The sequence below is a fragment of the Peromyscus leucopus genome, chromosome 3 (genome assembly GCF_004664715.2).
Source record: "Peromyscus leucopus breed LL Stock chromosome 3, UCI_PerLeu_2.1, whole genome shotgun sequence".
Taxonomy (NCBI): Eukaryota; Metazoa; Chordata; class Mammalia; order Rodentia; family Cricetidae; genus Peromyscus; species Peromyscus leucopus.
The window spans coordinates 108079687-108103680 of NC_051065.1; the positions used below are offsets into that span (position 1 = coordinate 108079687).

At 39.9% G+C, this 23994-nt stretch overlaps 1 protein-coding gene across 9 annotated transcripts in view; it reads left to right on the plus strand.

Annotated features, from left to right (window-relative positions):
• Nr2c2 (nuclear receptor subfamily 2 group C member 2) overlaps nucleotides 1-23994 on the plus strand; it is an 82495-nt gene that overhangs the window by 30921 nt on the left and 27580 nt on the right. For 6 of the 9 annotated variants that reach the window (XM_028854982.2, XM_028855003.2, XM_028854994.2 and 3 more), the window contains 2 exons: nucleotides 15446-15485; nucleotides 16135-16245. In XM_028854982.2, coding sequence (XP_028710815.1) covers nucleotides 16174-16245 — 72 coding nt within the window. In that variant the 5' untranslated portion in view covers nucleotides 15446-15485; nucleotides 16135-16173. Of the gene's footprint in view, nucleotides 1-12496; nucleotides 12632-15445; nucleotides 15486-16134; nucleotides 16246-23994 lie in introns of those variants that run through there. The other 3 variants (XR_005091135.1, XM_028854966.1, XM_028855016.1) reach the window with 1 other exon arrangement.

Here is a 23994-nt window from a genome sequence, read left to right on the forward strand (position 1 = left end):
ACTTGGCGGTCATTTGAAACAGATACAAAAGGAGAATGTGGTTCATTTTAGTCGAGGCTGCTTGCAACCCTTCCCCCTTTTAGCCATTTGCATTGTTCATTGTTTCCCCTAGTTGTCAAGAATTCAGAAGTTCCTAGTTGAGATTGTAATATACTAGGTCTGTTTGCTGGCTTTCTATACTTGTGTTTGAACTGTTTTGCCCCAATGGAAATGTTGCAGCTTAAATCCAGAATAAATTGAGTCTAAGCTGCAAACTATAATAAGGTCTTTGTCCAAACACACCTTCATAACCTAGTCTGCACACAGTTTTTTTTTTTTTTTTTTTTTTTCTCCCCCGAGACAGGGTTTCTCTGTGTAGCTTTGCGCCTTTCCTGGAGCTCACTTGGTAGCCCAGGCTGGCCTTGAACTCACAGAGATCCGCCTGGCTCTGCCTCCCGAGTGCTGGGATTAAAGGTGTGCGCCACCAACGCCCGGCCTGCACACAGTTTTATAGGATTCTTGATTTGTTTTGCAATACAATGTTGTCATCTTCTTCCTCTTCCTCTTCTTCCTCCTTCTCTCCACCCACCACCTCCTGTGTAGCCCTGGCTGTCCTGGAACTTGCTCTATAGACCAGGCTGTCCTTGAACTCAGAGATCCACCTGCTGCTGGCTCCCAAAGGCTGGGATTAAAGGTGTGCACCACCACTGCCCAGCTCAGGTCTTCTTATGTAGCCCAAATTTCTGATTTCAGTCTCCCTAACCACTGTCTCCTTAGTGCTGGGACTATATAGGTGAGTGTCACCACACCCAAACAAGTATTGCTCTGGATTGGAACCCAGGGCCTTTTATCTAGACAAGGCTCTACTATTGAGCCATACTCTCAGCACCTAGAGTTCTTTGTATTAGCAGTTTTCTTGTTAAAGCGTAAGTATTCTACCCAGAGTATAACACACACACACACACACACACACACACACACCTGCATGTTGCCTAGAAGTTGTACTTAGCATTGATTGATTCTGTCCTCTGCAAGCTAAGAAGTTGAAGCTAGCCAGGGATGAGGCAGAGACTGTTAGCTGACACTGAGATGACACACAGGGAAAGACAAAAAGCAGAGGCTAGAGTAGGTGGAAATATATCTAGTGTTTTTATGTTTTGTTAATCAGGCTGACCTTTTATCACTGTTCTGAATGGTTCCCAATATACAGATGGATTTCCAGGCCTATTTATAATGCTAGTCTCTAAATTCAGACAGCTGTAAGCATTTCTTAGAGGTCCTGTTATGACATCACTTTGCCTTCAAGTAAGACCATTTTTTTTTTTGTTTGTTTGTTTTTTTTTGGTTTTTCGAGACAGGGTTTCTCTGTGTAGCTTTGCGCCTTTCCTGGAACTCACTTGGTAGCCCAGGCTGGCCTCGAACTCACAGAGATCCGCCTGCCTCTGCCTCCCGAGTGCTGGGATTAAAGGCGTGCGCCACCACCGCCCGGCGAGTAAGACCATTTTTATGCTGCTTCTGACAACATTGTTATGTTTGACCTCAATTGTTAACTTACTAGGACTGAGAAATGGAAGATCAGTAAAAAGTACACCCTGTTGTATCTGCAGTAGCATTTCAAGAGACAGTTAGATAAATGAAGGCATTGTCCTGACAAATGGATTCATCCCTTGATGGAGTTATATATAATGTGATGACATTAGTGAGAAGTGGTGAAAAGTAGGATCATGGTTCTATCTCTAAGGCTTTAGGAATCTAAAGACTACTAGCCTATCATTTCCAGAATTGAGCATCCCTACACTGACTCCCAAGGATGCTTGAAGCTATTTACTCAACCTAAATTTAATACTGAGCCCACTGCCAGGATAATCCCCCACCTAATCCAGGTAGAGTCCTTTGGGCTTCTGATATAAATGAGATTGAATATAGGGCTTTTGTGCTTCTAGGCAAGCACTGTATCATTGTGCTACATCTGTAGCCCTGTGCTTCTGAAATAAAAGTAATCAATGAATTATCACAGAATATTTCCATGTAACTACCAACCAGGTTGAGAATAGAGAACATGGGATGTAGCTCAATTGGTAAAGTGTTTGGCTAGCATATATACACAACATCCACATGTAATCCCAGTACTTGGGAGGTGGAAGATCAGAAGTTCAAAGTATCCTTGGCTACATAATGGGTTTAAGGCTAGCCTGACATACATGATATCTTGTCTCCAAAAGACAGAAAGAGATGCCAGGGAAGAAAAGAAAGAAGAAACTTTTTTAAATTCCAGAAGCTCTTGATGCCCTTTCCATTCAGTCCTCTCTCCTCCTCAGAACTGACCTCTGTCCTGTTTCTTACATTAGTAATTAAATGGGAGTTTTGGTTTTTTGAGACAGGATCTTTCTTAATCTGTAGCCCAGACTGGCTTCCACCTCTGGATCATTCTGTCTTGGCCTCTAAGTGCTGAGATTACAGGTATATAAACCTAACCCCAAGTGGGGAATTTTGTTCACTCGTTTAAAATAGTATTTAGACATGATTCACAATAATAATATAATTCACATTTTTTACTTCTACTTTCTAAATTCAGAGCATTTTCATCAACCCTCAAAGAAACCTGAAACCCCTTAGCTTTCAGCCTGTTTTATAGTCTAGAGAATGATGTACAATGCTCATATTTTTGTTTTTGAATGAGCAAGTAAAAGAGGGAATGACAAGAGCTAGACAGACATTATCAAAGCTAGTGCCCAAAATATCTTGCAGAAGTTGACTGGGGTAGTTGAGGCAGATGTCTGGAATTCCCTATAGAGACAGTCTCCAGAGCAGGTTGTTCCTGTTGTGGAATATTATTTTAACTGGGCAAAGATGTGTTATATTTGTTTATGCTGTATTTGTTTAATTATGTAAAGATGTGTTGCATTTGTTTCACCTTGCCTGCTTAAGGCACCTGATTGGTTTAATAACAAGCTGAACAGCCAATAGCTAGGCAGGAGAGGGATAGACAGTACTGGCAGGCAGAGAGAAATAGGAGGAGGAGAAATCTAGGCTTGAGAAGAAGAGGAATGAAGAGAACTCAGGTTAGAGGGACACACCCAGGGCCCGAAGCCAGAGCCAAGAGCCAGCCAGATACAGAAGCAGTGAAAGTAAGATACACAGAAGGAAAGGTTTAAAAAAAAAAAAAAAAAGCCCTGAGGTAAAACATAGGTTGTAGACGGAGTTTTCCTGTGCCCGCAGCCACTCCCAAATAATCACTCAGAAACTTAATATTCATTGTAAATCCTTGGTCAATAGCTCAGGCTTGTTACTAGCTAACTCTTGCATTTTAAATTAACCCATATTTTTTTTTATCTGTGCTTTGCCATTTAATTCTATATTCTCTCAGCAGGGAATGCCCTTCTTGCTTCTCCCTGCATCTGCTGGTGACTCCTCTGACTCCACCCTTCTTCATCCCAGCATCCTTAGTATGGTTGTCCCACCTATACTTCCTTTCTGGCTTACTGGCCCATCAGCTTTTTGTTAAACTAATTGGAGAGATAAATCTTTACAGTGTGCAAAAGGATTATTCCACAGCAGTAGATAAAGAGAAATAGAATAAAATAAGAGCTAAATTAAGGCTGAGCATTCAAAACTAATAAGTCCCCATGTCATGATTTGGGAGCTGAGTATGCTCAAAAGAAAATGCCGGGGCTGGAGAGATGGCTCAGAGGTAAAGAGCACTGACTGTTCTTCCAGAGGTCCTGAGTTCAATTGCCAGCAACCACATGGTGGCTCACAACTCTCTGTAATGAGATCCAGTGCCCTCTTCTGGCCTGCAGGTATACATGTAGGCAGAACACTGTATACATTTAAAAAAAAAAAAAAAAAAAAAAAAGAAGAAGAAAAGAAAATGCCTGATTCATTAATTTTTTTTTAGGGTTAAAACCTGTTAGCTCAGAGTTAGAATAGCAACTGGCTAACTTTCTCTCTTTGTTGGCATCCCCTAAACTCTTCTCTTCTGTACTGCCCCAGCTTTAAAAAAAAAAAAACAAAACAACAACTACAAACCCATACTAGGCTCCTCCCTACTATTTCCTATCAACCAGTTGCTAACCCACATCTCTGAGCCCAGGTTAATTTTATTTAATTAGTTAATTATCCCCCCTTTGTCTAAATAAAAAAAAAAAGGTTTTAACTTTAACATAATAAGAGTATATACAATAAGAAAAGTTATGAAGTAAAAATTATATTTACGACATCCAGTCCATTTGTATTTGGCAAATTCAGAGAAAATACTCTATTATTAATCCTATCTTGGTGAGTCCAAAGTTTTGTACCTAATTTACCGTCTATCATCACTAAGGAAAAGTATAACTATGTAGTCTTCAACTCCATTGAAGACCCCAGAAGGATATAATACTATGTGGTGGTATTGTGTTCCCCAAAATATTGTGTACTCTAATAAATTTATCTGGGGTCAGAGAACAGACAGCCACTAGATACAAAGGCTAGAAAATGGTGGCACTCACACCTTTAATCCTAGCATTCCAGAGATAGAAATCCCTCTGGATCTCTGTGAGTTCAAGGCCACATTGGAAATAGCCAAGCATGGTGACACACGCCTTTAATTCCAGAAAGCCAGCCTTTAATCCCAGGGAGTGGTGGTAGAAAGCAGAAAGATATATAAGGCGTGAGGACCAGAAACTAGAGGCATTTTGGCTGGTTAAGCATTCAGGCTTTTGAGCAGTAATTCAGCTGAGACCCATTCCAGATGAGGACTCAGAGGCCTCCAGTCTGAGGAGACAAGACCAGATGAGGATCCGGCGAGGTGAGATAGCTGTGGCTTGTTCTGTCTCTCTGATCTACCAGCATGGACCCCAGTAACTCACCTCGGGTTTGATTTTATTAATAACAACTTTTAAGATTCCTGCTACAATACTACCTGAGTAAACAAGAGGTGTAGTACAAGCCACTTCCAAATGACAGAGACATCTAGCTGTCTGGACAGTCACCCAGGGTTCCTCTGCAACATTGGGGCATCCAATCTTTGGCCTACAGGCCTAGAATATCTGGCAGACATTTCTATGAAGCAAGATTTTGAAAGACTGTTCCACCTTATTTAGGCAAAGTTTGTCAGTCTTTTTCCTTTGTGTCCTGCATGTCCAGTTTGTACACCATACTGTCAGTAGTCAAGGCAAGAACAGTTTCTTTGCCCAGTGGCTAACCTTGCAACAATGAAAGCAAACTCCATATGGAGTTTCTTTGATGCCTATCATCTCTGAAGTAAATTGGTGCTGCCAGGAGCAGACGTGTCTCACTGTCATGAAAAGCCTCAGGTTATTAAACATTTTAAATGCCATATTCTATAGGTCTCTGAAGCATTTGAAGATCACCTGTCTATCTAAAATATATGTTTAACTTTGAAAACATACCTAATATAACTACAAGTTTGATTATTGTAGATGACTAACTACTAACCTGCATTTCTTAATTATGCATTACATTTTTAAATGAGCTACATAAGCACAATACCCCAAATAAGAGTAGAAGCATATGTACAGTATAATAAAAATAACCTTAAATTGGTATCAGTATACAAAAATCCATACCAATGTAAAATATTTGAGGTTAATAGTTGTCTTTTTATCCTATATTCCTATATTTCCTCTAAATAATGACCAACATCCATAACCCATTGAATAACCAAAAACCACCACTCCACCTCTTGGGAGTATGGGTGTTGTGTTCTCTAGACTGCTTCCTGTTGTCTGTGGGTGAAGGCATCTTTAGGGAACCCTGAGAAAATTGAAATAATGGTCAAGTCCTAAGAAAACTAGCTATAACATTTATTGTCCACTCTCTGTGCAATGGGAATGTGCAAGGCTTATCTGCAATCCTGGATAGAATAGTCTGTGAGGCTGGACCATCTCAGCCAGCAGCCTTGAAGCTGTTCTAGATGCAGAACTCCGAGGAAACTGCAACAGGAACACTCTGAGAGGCTGGGTCAGCTGGGCCACCCATTTGCATTGGTGTCTGGTCTCCTTGCTGTGAAAACACACAGACTTTCAAAGGTAACACACGTATCTGCATTAACACAAGTATGAACTGTGCCTTGTACACAAACCAGCCAAAAAATGATTTTTTTGCTTTATGTTTGAGCAGGTAAAATATACGTCCACCTGTCTTGTAGTTTTTCTAGGTTTATTTCTTTATGTCTGTGGCCAAGGTGTTCAGGGGGTCTCCCCCAATCAAGCCTGATCTATTAACCTTGAATGAATCCACAGCCTTTCATTTCCTGTGGAAATAAAAGCATTACCACTTCCCCAATGCAGTATTTTTTTTTTTTTTTTGACTTCCATTTTAAGACATCCCTAAAGTATCTAGGCTGGTTTAATTCAGCAGTCCCTTTTATAATCCCATGTCTCTCAGCAGCTGTCACTTATCAGCATTCAAGAAATTCAAAGTCAACAAGGCACTATAAAGGATCCAGACTCACTGTGTATTTTTGATTGTTATGTGACTTATTCTTTTTTATGTTACTTTACTTTCTTTAAAGACTTTACTGTGTTATTTTTAAACTATTTGTTTTTTTCTATGACTGTCTATAATACCCCTTTTCTTTCTTAAGCCTAATGCACATTTTTAAGCACACTGTAACTTGTTTAAAGCTTGTTTTCGTCTGTCTGGGCCTGCTTTACTAAGTGCCTGCAATTGCCCACTTGCAGCATTCTCTGGTGCATGAACCAGACTTTAAGCATCCTTACCTGCTAGTCTGTGAAACAAACCCCAGCTTTATGCCCAAGGGCCTGGCTGAGAGCTGTGTCTTTTTAACAGGGAGCTGCATTCAACCACTCCAGCTCTGGGATGCTGGTGCCCCGCTCTGTGGCAATCATCCCTACCCAGCACTTAATGTTTCTACCTAACGCAGTGGCCTTTTTTTTTTTTTTTCTTTCTTTCTTTCAGGTATTTCAGGCCCTGTGTGGAAATTCGGATCCCACATTGGAGTGCCAAATGTACCTACCAGGCTTTTTTTTGGGGGGGGGGCACCAACCAGCTCCCAAATCATGACACGGAAACTTAGAGTTTTGAATGCTTGGCCTTAATTTAACTCTTATTTTAATGTTCTTTTTATCTACGTTTTTGCCTTGGGGCTTTTTACCTTTCTTTCCTTCTGTATATCTTACTTTCACTGCTTGTCTTGTCTGGCTGGCTGGTGGCTCTGACTTCTGGCCCTGGGCGTGTCCCTGTCTTTCTTGCTCATTCTCTTCATGTTCCCCCTGAGGTGAAGCTTTTAAGTAAAAGAACAAATAATAATAGAAAGGTAACATCAAACCAGTGGCTTGTAAACATCTAGTAGAAACTAACCCAGAAACCCCTTTAAGGCAGCCAGTTGAATTTCCCCCACTGATTGTAGACAGGACAGTGTGTCCCCCTGGGATGAGACTTCCAAGCATCAGAACACATAGCAACAAAGAGAGGTGACATCAGGTTTGGTATTCACTGCATCTAGCAGAATAGACAGGAAAAAGTTGAGACAGTCAGCTGGAATTCCCCTGAGGGCTAGGTCTTCCTTTGGCTAGTTCAAACTCTCTGTCTTGTCTTTCTATCTCTGACATTTATATCATGGGATAAACAGTGGTAACCTCTGTTGGAAATGGTTAACCTTCCAGCTGGCCTCAGTGTTTTGTTTTTCCCTTGTCCTGTTTTGCTATTTTCTTCTCTCCCTGTCACAGAGTTAAGGGGCCAGCCCATACCCACACAAGGGATCTTATAGGACATCTTGAGACAAACATATCTGAAAGTAGGGTGGAGGACTACAACCATACTTCTAGAGCCAGCTCTCAAAACAACACTTGACAGTTTACCAATATAGGCCACCCCAACACAGCCACACCTTTCATTCTGTTCTTAAAGATGTGTCTAATGTGGGCATCTCATAAATGGAATCATATAGTATGTGGTCTTTTATGGCTAACTTTAACTTAGTATATGTATTTGAGGCTATCTATTGCTGTGATATCACTCTAGTAAATAAAAACTGATGAATGAAGCAGGGTAGGGGACAAGGAGAGAGGAATTGGAAGCGAAGCTGAGGGAGAACTGAGGAGAGGAGAAGAGCATGTAGAGAGCGTAAGAAGAGTGGAAGCTATAGATATAAAATGTAAGATAAAAACAGTTAGCAGAAGTAGATACAGTTTATAATGATATAACGTTATATTATTTATAGTGGATTATGGGATGCGGGCTTGGGACTGGAGAGCTTAAGTACATCTATATTGTAGTATACTAGTAGTTCCTTCCCTTTATTACCAAATAATATAATATAGGGACTATAAAGTTTTTATTGATTCATTCATGAGATGACAGCTGTTGGGTTGTTTTCATTTTTTTCAACTGTTAAGATAATATCTGTCAGGTTTTTTGTGGGCCTGTTTTCTTTTGTGTATGTATCTAAGGGTTGCCATTCAGTGGTAGCTTTATTTCCTAAATGGCTTTCTGATCTGTGTGTGTGGTTGTGAATATGTGTGCGGTGTACATGTTTATGTGTACATGTGAAAGCCAGAGGATAACCTTAGAGTCATTCCCCAGGCACAGGTTTTCTAATTGGCCTAAAACTTAGCCTAGTGTAGGCTAGATTAGCTGGCAAGTGAGCCAGAGGGATCTACCTGTCTCTGCCTCCCCAGTGCTGAACTTGTGTGTGTGTGTGTGTGTGTGTGTGTGTGTGTGTGTGTGTGTGTATGTGTATACACCATAGCAAGCATGTGAAGAGAGGTGTTAGGTGGGTTCTGGGGATCAAACTCATCTCAATAATCCCTGGCCTGACATGACTTTAATGTGGGTCCTGGGGGTTGAACTCAGATCCTTGTGCTTTACTGACTGAGCTTTCCTCCTGGGCTTGTTTTCTAACTTCCGAGGAAATGCCAAACTGCTTTTCAAAGTGACTATACCTTGTTACGTCTTTGCCAGCAAAGTTATGAGATTCTATTTTCTCCATCCTTCCCAACACCAATGGGTGTGTAGTGGTTTCTATTGAGATTGTGATTTGCATTTCCAATGATGTTCTGCATATAAGTCCCTTACCAGTTATGTCATTTTGAAATTTTATATCACTTTTTGATATTCTGAATGTTTCCTTTTTACTTTTAAGGCCAAAAGTTCTTAATAGTGGCAATTTGCGTGTTCCTGTTTTTTGCTTTTATTGCCTGTGCTTTAAGTGACACATTTAAGGAGACCACTGCCTAGTCCAAAGCTACAGATTTATAGTATAGCTTTACATTTTTGTGTATGGTTTGAGGTTGAACTTAATATATTTTGTAACAGGAAAAAAATGAATGAAAAGAGCTGGGCATGGTGAAACACAAATGTAATCCTAGCATGTGGAAGGTGAGGCAGGAGAATTTCAAGTTTAAGATCAGTTTGTGCTACATAGTGAGTGGTGAAAGAAAGGAGAGAAAAGAAAATGAAAAAAAAATCTGTTGAGAGATCAGCAATACAATTCATCATATTGTAGTAATAATAATTCAACCTTGTCTAAATGAACTTAAGGAATTTTTCAGGAAGTTTATGATAATGATGGCTGCCCTTTGAGTGTGCACTAAGCGTTTGCTATTCATTGAGCCTCACACCATTCTATAAAGTGGTAATAGTATGTCATTGAATTTGAGGAAACTGAAACTTATATAAACTGGCTCATTCAGGGTCATGTGTTAGCCCGTTTTCCAAGATCTCATAGTCTGTGGGAACTCAAGCAATACTGGCTGCTTTAACACTAGTTGTAAGTAAGATAAAAAGGCTTCAGGGTGGAGAGAAGACTTAGCAGTTAAAAGTACTCACTCCTCTTGGCTGAGAACCTGAGTTCAGTTTCTAGCACCGGCATGGTAGCTCACAACCACCTGTAGCTCCATTTCTTCTTGCCTCTGTTGGCCCATGTGTACCTGTGGTGCAAAACACTCCTGCACATAAAATAAAAACAAATACTTTTGAATCATTTTTGAAATGAGGTTCCTCATTGATGTCTTGGCCTATTTATCAGTAAAGGATTTTAGATCTTTGAAGCTGTCAAAATTAATTTGGAGACTAATATTAGATGAACCCAAATTCTAAATGTTCATTATTTAGAAGCATATGATGAATGGGCAAAACTTTTTTTATCCTTGGTGACAAACTATGCATATGAGCAGTGCTAGAAGAGAGGCCTTGGGATGCAGCTTCAGCACATCTGTAAAGCACTTCTATCCTGTCTGTCTTAGTCAAGAGAACAAAGGAATCTGTATGAAGCATTCCTAAGCTAAATACCACTATAATGTTGTCTTTTATACTGAACTTCTTGTTGGTAAAGTTAATGGTTTATGAAAGAAAACATTTTAGTACGTTTAGTCATCCATTTCTATATACTTTTTTAGTTTTGGATACCCTTTTACATTGTAAAGTTTCGTGACACGGGTATTCCCATTATCTAATTCAGAATTTATTTCATCATCCTAAATTGTCTTAGTTAGGGTTTCAATTGCTATGAAAAGGCACCATGATCAGGACAACTCTTATAAAGGAAAACATTTAATTGTGATGGCTTACAGTTCAGAGGCCAGACATGGAGGCATGCAGGCAGACATGGTGCTGGAGCTCAGAGTCCCACATCTTGATAGGCAGACAACAGGAGTGGGCATGACTTGAGCGTATATGAGACCTCAAAGCCCACCTCCACAGTGACACACTTCCTCCAACAAGCCACACATACTCCAACAAGGCCCAACTATTTTCTTTCAAATCACATAAATTGAAGCCTTGCCTCACATTGCCTCAGCCCAAAGTAATCAGTGATCTATTTTCTTTGTTTATGGATTTGCCTGTTCTGGACATTTTATATAAATGGGATGAAACTAGTCATCTGTGACTGGTTTATCTGGGTTGTAGCATGTGCCAATATACATCCCTTTCTAAAAATTTTTTAAGATTTATTTTATGTGTATGAATTTTTGCCTACATGTGCACTGTGTGCATGCCTAGTAGGTTAGAACCATGAAGGTTAGAAGAGTTATAGACAGTTTCAAGCATTTACAGAGGTGCTGGGACTCAAACTTGGGTCTTGCAAGAATACAGTGCTCTTAACCACTGAGTCAACTCTAAAGCCCCCATACCCCTTTTTATTACCAAGTAGTACTATTGTTGTGTGGATTCTCTTGTGTGAATTACCTACCACGGTTAATATATTTTCTTAAGCATACTTAGCAGTAGAATTGCAGGGTTATGTGGCAGCTGTTCCAATCTGTCCACATTGTCACCAGTACTTGTTATTGGCCTGTATTTTCATTGCTATTGTAGCCATCCCAGTGGATGTGAAATGATATCTTACTGTAATTTTTTACTTGCATTCCCTAGTAACGAAAGATATGTAGGGAATCTTTCATTGTGCTTATTGGCCATTTGTATATTTTGTTAAAGGACTCCCTTACCCCACCCACCCCCTGTGAATGTGTTGTGTGATGCAGTCCTGGGAATTGAACCCCACAGCCTAGTATGTGGTAGGCACATGATCTACCACTAGGCTACATTTTAAGTTAAAGCAGTTTTTTATATGCTATGTGTGGATCCTCGTAAGTGATTTGTAAGAATCTCTCCCACTTACATGGATTTTCTTGTTGGTGTTAGTGTCTTTGGGACATAGAAGTTTTTAATTGGGGGCTGGGAAGATGGCGAGTCAGTAAAATGTTTACTGGATGTAGTGAAATGAATTAGTAATTCCAGCCTTGGAGAGGTAGAGACAGGCAGATGCCTACAGCTCTCTGGCCAGCCAATCTAGCCTACCTGGTAAGCTCCAGGCCAGTGAGAGACTTAACCTAAACATAGGTCACTGGTACCCGAGGAACAACACCTGATACTATTTTCTGTTCTTTACAAACACATGCATACATGTTTTTAATTTTGGAAATGTGCAGTTTATCAGATTTTTTGCTGTTATTTATGCTGTCAGTGACATCCAAAAACCATCACTTAAATCCAAGATGACAAAATTATACCTGTTTTCTTGCAAGAGTTTTAATGTTTTAACTCTTGCTTTTTAATCTTTAGTCTATTTTTACTTGTTTTATTTAATTTTGTTTTTTGAGACAGGGTTTCTCTGTGTAACAGTTCTGGCTATCCTGGAACTCACTTTGTAGACCAGACTGGCCTTGGACTCACAGAAATCCACCTGCTTCTGCCTCCTGATTAAAGGCATGCGCCACCACAACCCGGCTGAGTTATTTTATTTATAATGTGTAGTTGTCACCATTTTTTATAAAGATTATTCTTTGCCCATTTATAGCCAAATTTGGTCCCTTGGTGAGTGGGCACAGCCAGTAGATACACACAACCAGAAGATAGATTGGAGGGAATATAACTACTTCCAGCAAGTAAGGAGAGCCCTTGCCGTGATTCAAAGCATTGTACCCTAAGCAAGGATTTTTTTTAAAGCATTTATTTATTTATTTATTTATTTATTTATTTATTTATTTATTTATAAGTGCTTTGTCTGCATGTATGCCCTTTAGAGATGGTTGTGAGCCACCATGTGGTTGCTGGGAATTGAACTCAGGACCTCTGGAAGAACAGCTAGTACTCTCAACCGCTGAGCCATCTCTCCAGCCCCCTGAGCAAGGATTTTTATCAGGAAAGTCCATGCATGTTTCCTTGTGAAGACTCATTCCTGGAGGTAAGCGGAATTCCTGAGCATGCCCAGTTTGGAGTCATGCTTCATTCATTGCATGTTCAAAAAATGACAGATGGGAATGCATCCTGCATAGAGGTTTTAATTTTAGTATGGCAATGAACAAATGTTACTCTAGGTCACCTAAATATTTTAAGGTGGTCAGAATGCCTTGGAGAAATTTTGGCAGCTTCCTTAAAATTTTCTCTGGAGGGCCTATTTTTTATTTTCTATTCTATGTTTGTGCCTGCCATGGCACATGTCTAGAAGTCAGAAGATAACTCATAGGGAGTAGGTTCTCTCCTACCATATATATGGGTCCTAGGGATGAACTGAAGTCATCAGGCTTGGTAGCAGGCACCTTTACCCCACTGAGCCATCTCACCAGACCTGGAGAGCCTCTATATAAAAAAAATTATTTTTATATATTTGTGGAATACACAATAACACTGTAAATTTTTAATACAATGTAGATTTTTTTGTTTTTGTTTTTTTCTTTTTCTTTCTTTTTGGAGCTGAGGACCAAACCTAGGGCCTTGTACTTGCTCAGCGTTCTATCACTGAGCTAAATCCCCAACCCTGTTTTTTTTTTCCTCTGTAGTTTTGGTGCCTGTCCTGGAGCTTGCTCTGTAGACCAGACTGGCCTCGAACTCACAGAGATCTGCCTGGCTCTGCCTCCCAGTGCTAGGATTAAAGGCGTGCGCCACCACCGCCCAGCTTGTAGAATATTTTTTAAGTCAAACTACTTAACATTCAGCACTTTAAATATTTTGTGAGAACACCTGAAATGTATTCTTAGCATTTTTGAGGAGTGTAAAACACTCTTATTAACTCGTTCACCACACTGTGCAGGAGATCTCAAACAATACCCAAGAAAACTGCGTGAGAGTTCTTAACCCTTGACATTGTCTTCCTGTTTCCATCATTCTACTCTTCTGTGTTTTCAATTGTTTGAGGACATTGTGGGTATCTGCTTATCATGTTTCATTTAGCATAGTGCTCTCTAGTTCCATCCATGTTATCATAACTGACATTGTTAAGTATTCCATTGTATATATACCCATATTTTTTTTAAACTTTATTTTATAATTTAATTTAATTTTACATATCAGCCATGTATTCCCTTGTTCTCCCCCCTCCCGCCCCCCATATTTTCTTTTTATATATCATTAAAAAATATTTATTTTATATGTATGAATGCTTGCCTGTGTTATATATGTGCACTACGTATGTGCAATGCCCAAAAAGGCCAGAAAATAATGTTAGATTCTCTGGACTGGAGTTGAGGTTGGCTGTGAGCTGCCGTATGGGTGCAAGAGCAGCTAGTGCTTTTAACTGCTGAGCCATCTCTCTAACTCCTAACTGTTTTCTTGATCCATTCACTTGTTAATGACACTTTAATGATTCCATAACTTTTTCTTGAATACTACACTGAAATGCAAACATCTCTTCCATAAGTGGATTTCAGATCTTGTAGTTAAATACCAGAAGTGAGAGTTGTAAGAGTCAACATTGCTTTGATTGTGTAGGTTTTAGTAATCAAATGTAGAGGTGTGAGTCCTCCTACATCTTCATTTTCTTTTTCAGGATTGTTTTGTTCTGGGTTCCTTACATTTCACATGAATTTTAGGGTTTTAGGATCAATTTAGGATAAATATTTTATTTTATTTTTTCCAAGACAGGGTTTCTCTGTGTAGCTTTGGAGCCTGTCCTGGAACTTGCTCTGTAGACCAGGTTGGCCTTGAACTCAACAGCGATTTGCCTGCCTCTGCCTCCCAAGTGCTGGGTTAAAGGTGTGAGCCATCACTACTTAATTCTTTCAGTGGTATTTTCTGGGGATTATTTTGTTTGTTTGTTAGCTGGTTTATTTGTTTGTTTGTATTCTTTTTCTTTTTTGGACAAGTTCTCACTCTGTAGCCCAGTCAGAGGTACATAGAATTTATGTATCTCTGGTTGGCTTCAAACTTTCTGCTGCCTCAAGTTTCTGGGATTACATGTGTGAGTCATCACACTTGGTTTATTTATACTTACCTTGTTAAATTTATTCCCACATTTTGTTCTTTTTTTTGTGTTATCAGTGAGATTATTTTCTTAATTTTGTTTTCAGATCACTTATTGCCAATGTAAAGAAATACAATTATCTTGTATCTGCAACCTTGGAACTATGACCATTTGTAAGGGCAATTTTGTGGATTCTGTGAGGTTTTATGTAAGAGCATGCTTATGGAGATGATTGATACATTCTGCTTCCCTCTTCTTTCTTCCCTTCTTCTTCCCCTTTCACTCTCATTCCTCCTCCTTTTAGTTTTCTTCTCTCTCTACCTTGTTTTCCTGCTAGCAGTTCCAGTACATTATGCAGTGATGAAAACATACCGGGTCTTGTTTCTCATCTTGGGGGAAAGCTTTGTCTTCTCTCCTTGATCAGATTGAGTGTTCTCCTTATTTCTAATTTGTTCTCTTTCTTTCTTATAAATCACTAAAGTGTTGGATTTTGTCAGATGCTTTCTGTCTGTTCTGTCCATTAAAGTGATCTTGCAGCTTTTGCTGAACTGCTTTTCATGCGTTGAATCAACCTTGCGCTCCTTGAGTAAGCTGCAGTTAGGCATGCTACTGTGATTCAGTTTGCTTTCTTTCATTGAGTTTTTATATCTGTATTTGTAAGATAATTTTCATTACATCTTTAGTTTTGGTGCTGAGCAATATTGACCTCACAGAATAAATTAGGGAATCATTTTTACAGGAAGGGGGACATGACACATTTGTATGGTGTTGGTTCATTATAAGCTTTTAATCCGGGAAAATACTGTCTTCTCACTTCAGGTACCCAGGTGACCACTCAGCACGTTGATCCTCACCTTTGGTAGGTATCCTTGTGTTTGTGGTGAACTTTGCCCAACTTCGTTCTGCCTGGCCCATTGTCAAGACCCTTCCATAATGCTGCTTCCAATATTTTCAGGGCTGTGCTGGCTGTTTGTCATCCATACCTTGCAATGTTGTGAAAGACTTTCTTTTAAAAGTCATTACAGAGGAGAGTTTTACAGCGGGCTTTGGAAACAGTGGGAAAAATTCAAAGAGCATTTCTATTAAAAAAAATTATTTTGATAGCTTTTTTTCTTTAATCTTTTCGGTTTTTTTTTTTTTTTCTTTTTTAAAGGTCATGAAAAAGCAGAACTGATTTGGTTTGTACTTGTGTTTTCAACATCAGAAGCAGCTATTTTAAGATGGTGTTTTCTTGGGACCATCATGGGCAGTATCTCACTACTTACTTTGTTGGCCTGTGCTGATACCTCAAAATTCAAGTTTGTCACTCAAGGCCACAGCAAGAGCATGAGGCATGCCCGTGCTGGGCAGGGTAGTGCATACCTGTAATCCTCATACTTGGGAGGTAGAGACAGGAAGGTCAGTAATTCAATAGTTCAAGGCCAGCATGAAGACCTGATCCTGTCTTCAAAAAAGAAAAGTGAAGTCCTCAGGAAATCACTCCCTAAGCCCCATGTTCTCATCCATAGGTACCACGTACACAGACCTCTCGGCCGGAATCTCCAGGGATGACCAGCCCCTCCCCGCGCATCCAGATAATTTCCACCGACTCTGCGGTAGCCTCACCTCAGCGCATTCAGGTACTCAAGTCAGTTCTACTAGATTTCTTCATTCTCTCCACAACCAAACCTGCCTGAGAGGTTCACTACAGAGTAGATTCCTCTTGGCATCAAGTACAGTGTGAGCTCATTTATTTGGAAAACAACAATTAACAGTTTGTATTCATTTAAAAAAGTTTATATTCGTTTAAGTTACTTTTAAAGCAAAAGTATGAACTGTTGCTTTAAACTACTGGATGATGTGCCATTTTATCATTTACTTTTGTCCAAATTGAGAGGCAATATATATCCTATTAGAATCAGGGACCCCTGCTTGTAGTCACATCCAATGCCCTGATTTAATAAGTTTTTTAATCAGGGCAATAACAATTTTAATGCTTAATTTTTTTCTATTTGGAATACGCACACACACACACACACACACACACACACACACACACACACACACGAGCTTGTCCCAGGATTTTATAAGGAATCAGCAGGTATAATGCTTTTAAAATACTTAGAAAGGTGTCTTGTATATAACCATGTTCACTATGTATGATCTATACACATTAATAGTAGTAGTAGTAGTAGTAGTAGTAGTAGTAGTAGTAGATTGTTAACTGTTACTTAAGCAGGGGCAGGGCTGTGAATCTGTCTTTAACCCACTACTCTTTTGAACAAAAAGACTTTGGAAATTATGGCAAGAAATTGGGAGGACAGGATTGATGTTTGATTACCCAGCTGAATCAGGACACATAAACAGAGATGAACAACTGAAAAAACACCTGTTACATGGGTGTGAAAAATACCAGGGTTGGGACAACAGGATGCCTCAGCAAGTAAAAGCACCTGCCAAGGAACCATGGTGACTTGAGCTCAGTCCCAGAACTAACACTAGGAGGAAGCAAGAACAGACTCCTAAAGTTGTCCTCAGATCTCTACATGGGCACCATGGCATGCATGTACCTTCACTCATACATTCATCGCATGCACTCCTGTTTGTGCTTGCGCACGTTGGTAGCGCACGCCTTTAATCCCAGCACTCGGAGGCAGAGCCAGTTGGATCTCTGTGAGTTCGAGGCCAGCCTGGGCTACCAAGTGAGCTCCAGGAAAGTCGCAAAGCTACACAGAGAAACTGTCTCGGGGGAAAAATATTTTTTTAAGAAGATTTGTTTTTTAAAAGTGAAGTAATTTCTGTGTTTTTAGTGTTAATGCAGATGACCTCAGTGGCATCCTCATTCCTAGCCCATGCTTTGTCAGTGAATGTTGCTTCCCTTGGAGCCTGGAAAGAGTGCATTTTTAATACTGTAGTGTCTGACAGCAATGCTTAGAGCCTACATAGTGGTTCCTCTGGAAAGGATAAGAGGGAAAGATGTCGGATTAGACAATATTTAGCTGAGTTAACAGACCTAAGATCCAGTTTTGTGACCAGTCAGCTATGTGACCTAGGGAGAGTTTGCAAACCTTCGTTTCTGCAGTGTCACTGTGATAGTGCAGAAGGATGAAGTGAGATAAGGCGTGCAGCTCTGCACATGAGTACCAGGAGATGTTAGCAGTTGTGCTATTGGAGGTTTTGTTTGTTTTTATGTTTGTGTTTTGCAGTGGGCTCTCCTGTAGCTCAGGCTGACTTAATAAACTTGTTGTGTAGCTGAGGTTGGCCTTGAACTCCTGTTTCTTCTGCTTCCACATCCCCAGTACTGGAATTAGAGGCTGGTGCTAACACACCTAGATTTGTGCTATAGCTTTTTTTTATTTTTTTAAGATTTATTTATTTATTATGTGTACAGTGTTCTGCTTGTATGGATCCCTTCAGGCCAGAGGAGGGCACCAGATCTCATTACAGATGGTTGTGAGCCACTATGTGGTTCCTGGGAATTGAACTCAGGACCTCTGGAAGAGCAGCCAGTGCTCTTAACCTCTGAGCTATATCTTCAGCCCTTGCTATAGCTTTTAATGTCCTGTTTTTATACTGCTTCAAATTTACAGAAAATATTAAATAAAATTCTGTTACAATCTTTACTTAGATTCACTGTTTGCCATCCAGTTCTGAATGTATGTTTTATGTAATATTTCTGATTGATTTGATCACAAACTACAGGGATCATTCCTTTGCACTGGATCAGTCGTGTAGATTTCTTAATCTTTTACATAATCATAATTATGTAAAGAAATATTAATACTGAAACATGCCTTTGTAGGATCCTCATAATCCTCATTCCACAACTTCCAGAGTTGTTTTTATCAGCTTTTTTTCTTTCTGAGATTTGTTGATTCATTATTGATTATGATGATAGTAATTAGGTGCCAGGCAACACAGAAGGACCATCCTTCGTCGTGCAGGTTAGCACAGGTGACCAGAAGCATTGTTGGTGTTCTTTGTGTTGTTCTAAGGAGGAGGAAAAAGAACACAGTCACTCAGTGGAGGAAGGCTGGGGCTGAAAACTGCTGTTTTTGGGAGATAAAGATGTAGGGCAGGAGCTGGGGGGATGATGGAGGAGGACACAGGAAACATTAGGTTTAATTTTTACCTTTTAATCCAGCTTTTAAAAGGAAGATAAGTTAAAAGGGAAAAGGGATTGCATAGTGTTCCATTTTGGAGATGATTGTGAGATTTTCTATCTTGTTCATTCTTCAGTGGCGACTTTATGAGAATTCTCTGTCGTTTGAGGTTCTCTTGAGATGGTCCTCCATCTCCCCTTTTTTCAGGAAAGCAATATTGTAATCATTGATCAACTTTACTTAAGTGCTTGTTTCTAAAATACATTTACATATCTAATATTCAACTATATTATATATTGAGATTTATGTACAATTTTGTTAGAAATGACTTTATGATTTTTTTTTTAAGTTTGAAATCTTATTGGAATTTTTAGGAGAATGCTTCTGGGACTCTTATATAGCCTTTCTATATGTGCTTCCCACTTGCAGTAGCATTGTGTTTTGTGTTTTCTTTGTCCACCACTTTCTGCTGTTTCTTTCTTACTCTGATATTCCAGTGTCCTCTCTTAGGTACCCAGAAGAGTTGTTGCTTGCCTATGGGGGTTGGAGAGGTAATATATGCATGCTGTACCAAAGTCCTACCATTCAAGGCACAGACTGGGGTGGGTATAGGTTTCTCTCAGTAGATTCTTTTTTTCTTTATTGGGTGAGGGGGAACTCACTGTGTAGCTGAAGACACCTTGAATATCCATGTACCTCCTGAGTAATGGAATTACAGGTGTGTGCCACCATACCGATTTTTTTTATGGTGCTTGAGGGTCAAATTAGGGCCATGTGCATGTCAGACAAGCACTCTATTAACTGAGCCAGATCTCTTCCTTAAAAAAAAAAAGTTTAAGGAATTTTATTTGTTTTTAATTTTATATTATAATTTGAAATGAGATAAATTCTGGAACTTGCAATTTTGGCTAGCCTGGCTGTCCAGTAAGCTCTTGGCTCTCCTGTGGTTACAGATATTCCTTGCCAAGCCCAGCTTTTATGTGGGTGTTTGGGAGCTGACTTCAGGTCCTAATGTTTGCACTGGAAGTATGACTGACTTAACTGAATGATCCATCTCCTCAGCCCCTCTTGCTGTTGCAGAGAAGGATCAACATTTGGTGCATCTTTTGCCCCTTGTTTTTTTTTTTTTTTTTTTTTGTTGTTGTTTGTTTGTTTGTTTTGTTTTTTAAGATGGTATCATGTCTTAGGTTTCTCTTGCTTGTACTAGAACACACTGTGACCAAAAGCAACTTGGAGAGGAAACAGGTTTATTTATAAGGCTTACACTTTTTTTTTTTTTTTGTTTTTTGAGACAGGGTTTCTCTGTGTAGCTTTGCGCCTTTCCTGGAACTCACTTGGTAGCCCAGGCTGGCTTCAAACTCACATAGATCCGCCTGACTGTGCCTCCCAAGTGCTGGGATTAAAGGCGTGTGCCACCACCACCTGGCTGGCTTACAGTTCTTGACGTCAATATCAAAGGAAGTCAGGGCAGGAACCTGGAGGCAAGAACTGAATCAGAGATGAAGGAGGGACACTTCTTACTGGCTTGCTCCCCATGGCTTGCCCCACTTGCTTTCCTGTACAACATAGGACCACCTGCCCAGAGTTAGGTTAGTCCTCTCATATCAGTCAGTTAAGAAAATGGTTCACAGGCTTGCTGACAGGCCAGTCTTAGGGAGATCTTTTCTCAATTAAGATTTCTCTCTTCCTTCTTCGTAGATAGGTCTAGGTTTGTGTTAGGTTAACAGAAAACCAGCTGGCACACATACGTACAAAGCAGATGCAACCATTCCTGTTGAGTGACTACTTGATATCCCATTTTTATTGCACCGTCACTAAAGAAGGCATACTGACTTATGTTCCCACCAATCCAGCCTGGAAGCATCTATTTCCCCATATTAATACCATGTACTTTTTTTTTTTTTTTTTTGGTTTTTCGAGACAGGGTTTCTCTGTGTAGCTTTGCGCCTTTCCTGGAGCTCACTTGGTAGCCCAGGCTGGCCTCAAACTCACAGAGATCCGCCTGGCTCTGCCTCCCGAGTGCTGGGATTAAAGGCGTGCGCCACCAACGCCCGGCTAATACCATGTACTTTTAAATGTCAGTTTGCTAAATGATCTGTTAGTGCTGTGTAACTTTTATACTTTTATATAAATGTACATAATAAACAAAAATTATTGTTTTATATATATTTTCAAGTTTTCTGTTTTTGCTTTTTGAGACAGGCATTTTGTAGACCAGGCTGGCCTTGAACTCCCAGAGATCAGCCTGCCTCTGCCTCCTGAGTGATGGGATTACAGGTATTTTCAGGTTTTATAAAACAAAAAGTACTGTTTTTCTATGTCCTTCTCTGTATTCTTACTCCACTTACTTTTCAACCAGTAGGCCTTTTGTTGTAGTTATCTTACTGTATTTAATACACATTATAATCCAAATTACTTTTTGCATATATATGCATGTACTTGTATATATGAAAAGGCTATGCCTTTCCATAACTACTGCTCTGAAGTATCTTTAGTCCTTTAACTGAGTTATCTGCCTTACAGGAGAGACCTCTTTAGGAAATAGTATGGAGAATAATTCTCGTTTAATTCCTATTGCCCTTCTCTTCCTAATGGAAAATGTTGGGGTTCTACAGAATTATACTCTGGTGTGGTGATATACTATGTACCCTAATAAAATATGCTTGAAGATCAGAGGACAGAACAAGCCACTAGATTAAACATAAATGCCAGACAGTGGTGGCACACACCTTTAATCCTAGCACTCGGGAGGCAAAGATCTGTCTGGATCTCTGAGTTCAAAGCCACTCTGGACTACATGAGATTGACTCAGTCTAGGACAGAAACAGAGCCAGGCAGCGGTGGCATACACCTTTAATCTCAATACTTGGGAGTCACACGCCTTAAATCCCAGCACTTGAGATCTCATGCCTTTGTTTGGGAAGTCACATGCCTTTAATCTCTAGCACTAAAAAGGAAGTGATATGATGGGTGGAGAAAGGTATATAAGACAAAAGCTAAGGCATTTTGACTGTGAAGCCCTTTCATCTGGAGCTCTTTCAGGCTGAGGAGTTGGTGAGGTAAGAGGTGGTGGCTGTGGCTTGCTTTGATTCTCTGATCTTTCAGCTTTCACCCTAATATCTGGTTCAGGGTTTTTTTATTATAAGACCTTTTAGAAATTCAAACAACACTCTGGGGTGTTTGCTCCAACTTTCTGTATTGGCTCCAATTGAGCAGATGGCTTTAGGTGTCATTATACACCAGTGACTGCCAAATAGCTAGCCAAGACATCTGCTGTGAGCCCCACTTAGCCTAAGGTAAGATTACTCTTGTAACTGTGTCCTTAGCCTGTGTTTTATTCAGAAATAATATTATTTTGATTTCTATTTAAGTCTCATTGAGTTTGAGAACATATTACGTATGCTTTCCACTCTGCAGACTTTTTTTTACAATGCATTTTAAGAGCCAGAATATAGTTTCTGTTTGTGACTCTCCTGTGCAAGTTTGAGTAGGAGGGGTATATGGACGTTAGAAGGGTTCTCATATGAATGCCATTTATAGCAAGCTGATTGTGCTGGTTAGCCTACCAGTTCCTTACTAGTTTTTATGCCTGCTGGTGCTTATAGGAAGGCATTGACATCTCCAGCTATAGCTGTGGATTTCTTTATCCCTCCCTCTAGTTCTGTCTGAGTTTGCCTTGTTTTGTTTGCCTGATTGTTTTGGGGTTTTGGTCCTAGTGATGGAACCTAGGGTTTTGCACATGCTAACCAATAGCTGAGCTACATCCTCCTAAACCCAGATGCCTAATGTATTTTGCTCCTTTTTTGGCGCATATGGATTTGGGTTATTACATCCTTTCTTTGAGAATCGAATTCTCATTATGCAGTGCCTCTTTACAGGGCCTGAGAGTTTCCTTGTTTTGAAGTTTATTTTATTTGAGATTAATATAGTTACTCCATCTTTTTGTTGTTATGTTAATCCCACTGATTGAGAATAAGACCACTACCACAATTCAAAGCCAAATTTGAAGCAAGCTTTAATTAAATGCTAGCCAGGTAGATGGGCTCTGGCTAGCTCTATGACCAGGTTCCTGGGAAATGGCCCTGAATCAAGTTTTGCAAGGGCTTAAGAAGGAAAATCCATAATTCATTGTATTTCCCATCAGGTCCAATCAGGGGCAAGCATACATACTGACGTATTTCCTGCCTGTGAACCTCCCACACACATGTGATCAAGCACATTGGGAGCACATGGGTCAAACAAACTTGTTTAGGGGAGTGAAAATCATGTGGCTCGTTATCTCCCATAAATAATAGTCTCCAGCATTTCAGAAACTATCTGTCCTTGAGCAAGGAGATTGTAGATCACAGACATTTTTCATGGATCTCTTAGATAAAGTAATTACAACTTAAAATGTAACTTTGGCTCTCACAGTTACTGTTTTTGTTTTTGTTTTTATCTTTATGTACAAGGTACATCTTTATCTCTTCATTTGTGTCCTTTCTATATAAAATGTGTTGAGTCTTGTTTTACCTAGTAATCTTTGTCTTTTCATTGGTATATGCAGACCATTCATAGTTATGTGATTATCAATAACTTAGGATTTAATTGCACTTCAGTAGCATTGTGGTCTGTTTGCCCTGTTGTGTCATCCCTGCCTTACCTAGTTCCACGCAACTGTACTCAAAAAGCAGTTTTCTATCTATTTCCCCTTCATCTTATTCCCTGGAAACCAACAGTCTGAAGGAAAACACAAAAAGTGTATTGTGCTCAGCTCTTTCACTAATCTGTAGTAAGTGCCCATCACCTCTGAATGGGTAGAAGATCACAGAGAGTAGGACCTCTCCTCTCAGTCCTCTCCATCCCAGTTCTCTCCTACTGCTGGGCAGAGAGCATGGCCGTTTGTTTCAGACAGGGAAATCTGGGCTTACCTCTTAGTACAGGCTTCCTAAGATTGCAATACAGTCTTCCCCATGCTTTGTGACTTAACAGAAACAAGTTGTGCCACAGCTCTGGAGGCCAGGTTGTATGAATAAAACTGAGGTGCTGCAGGGTCTAAGGACGCCCCTTCTTAGCTTTCCTGCTTACTTGCAGCTGTTTCTCTCCAAGCTTGCTTCTGTTGTCTTCTAGTCTTTTATGAACTCGGGGCAAGGATGGGTGTAACTTTGTGCAACATACCAAGCTCAAGGTTGTGTTCTGTGTTTACTTAGTGTTCCTCATAGAAGAAATGGTACCTAAAAGCTAAGTGTGGTGTCACACACCTGTAATCCCAGGTCTTGAGAGTCTGAGGGATAAGAATTATGAGTT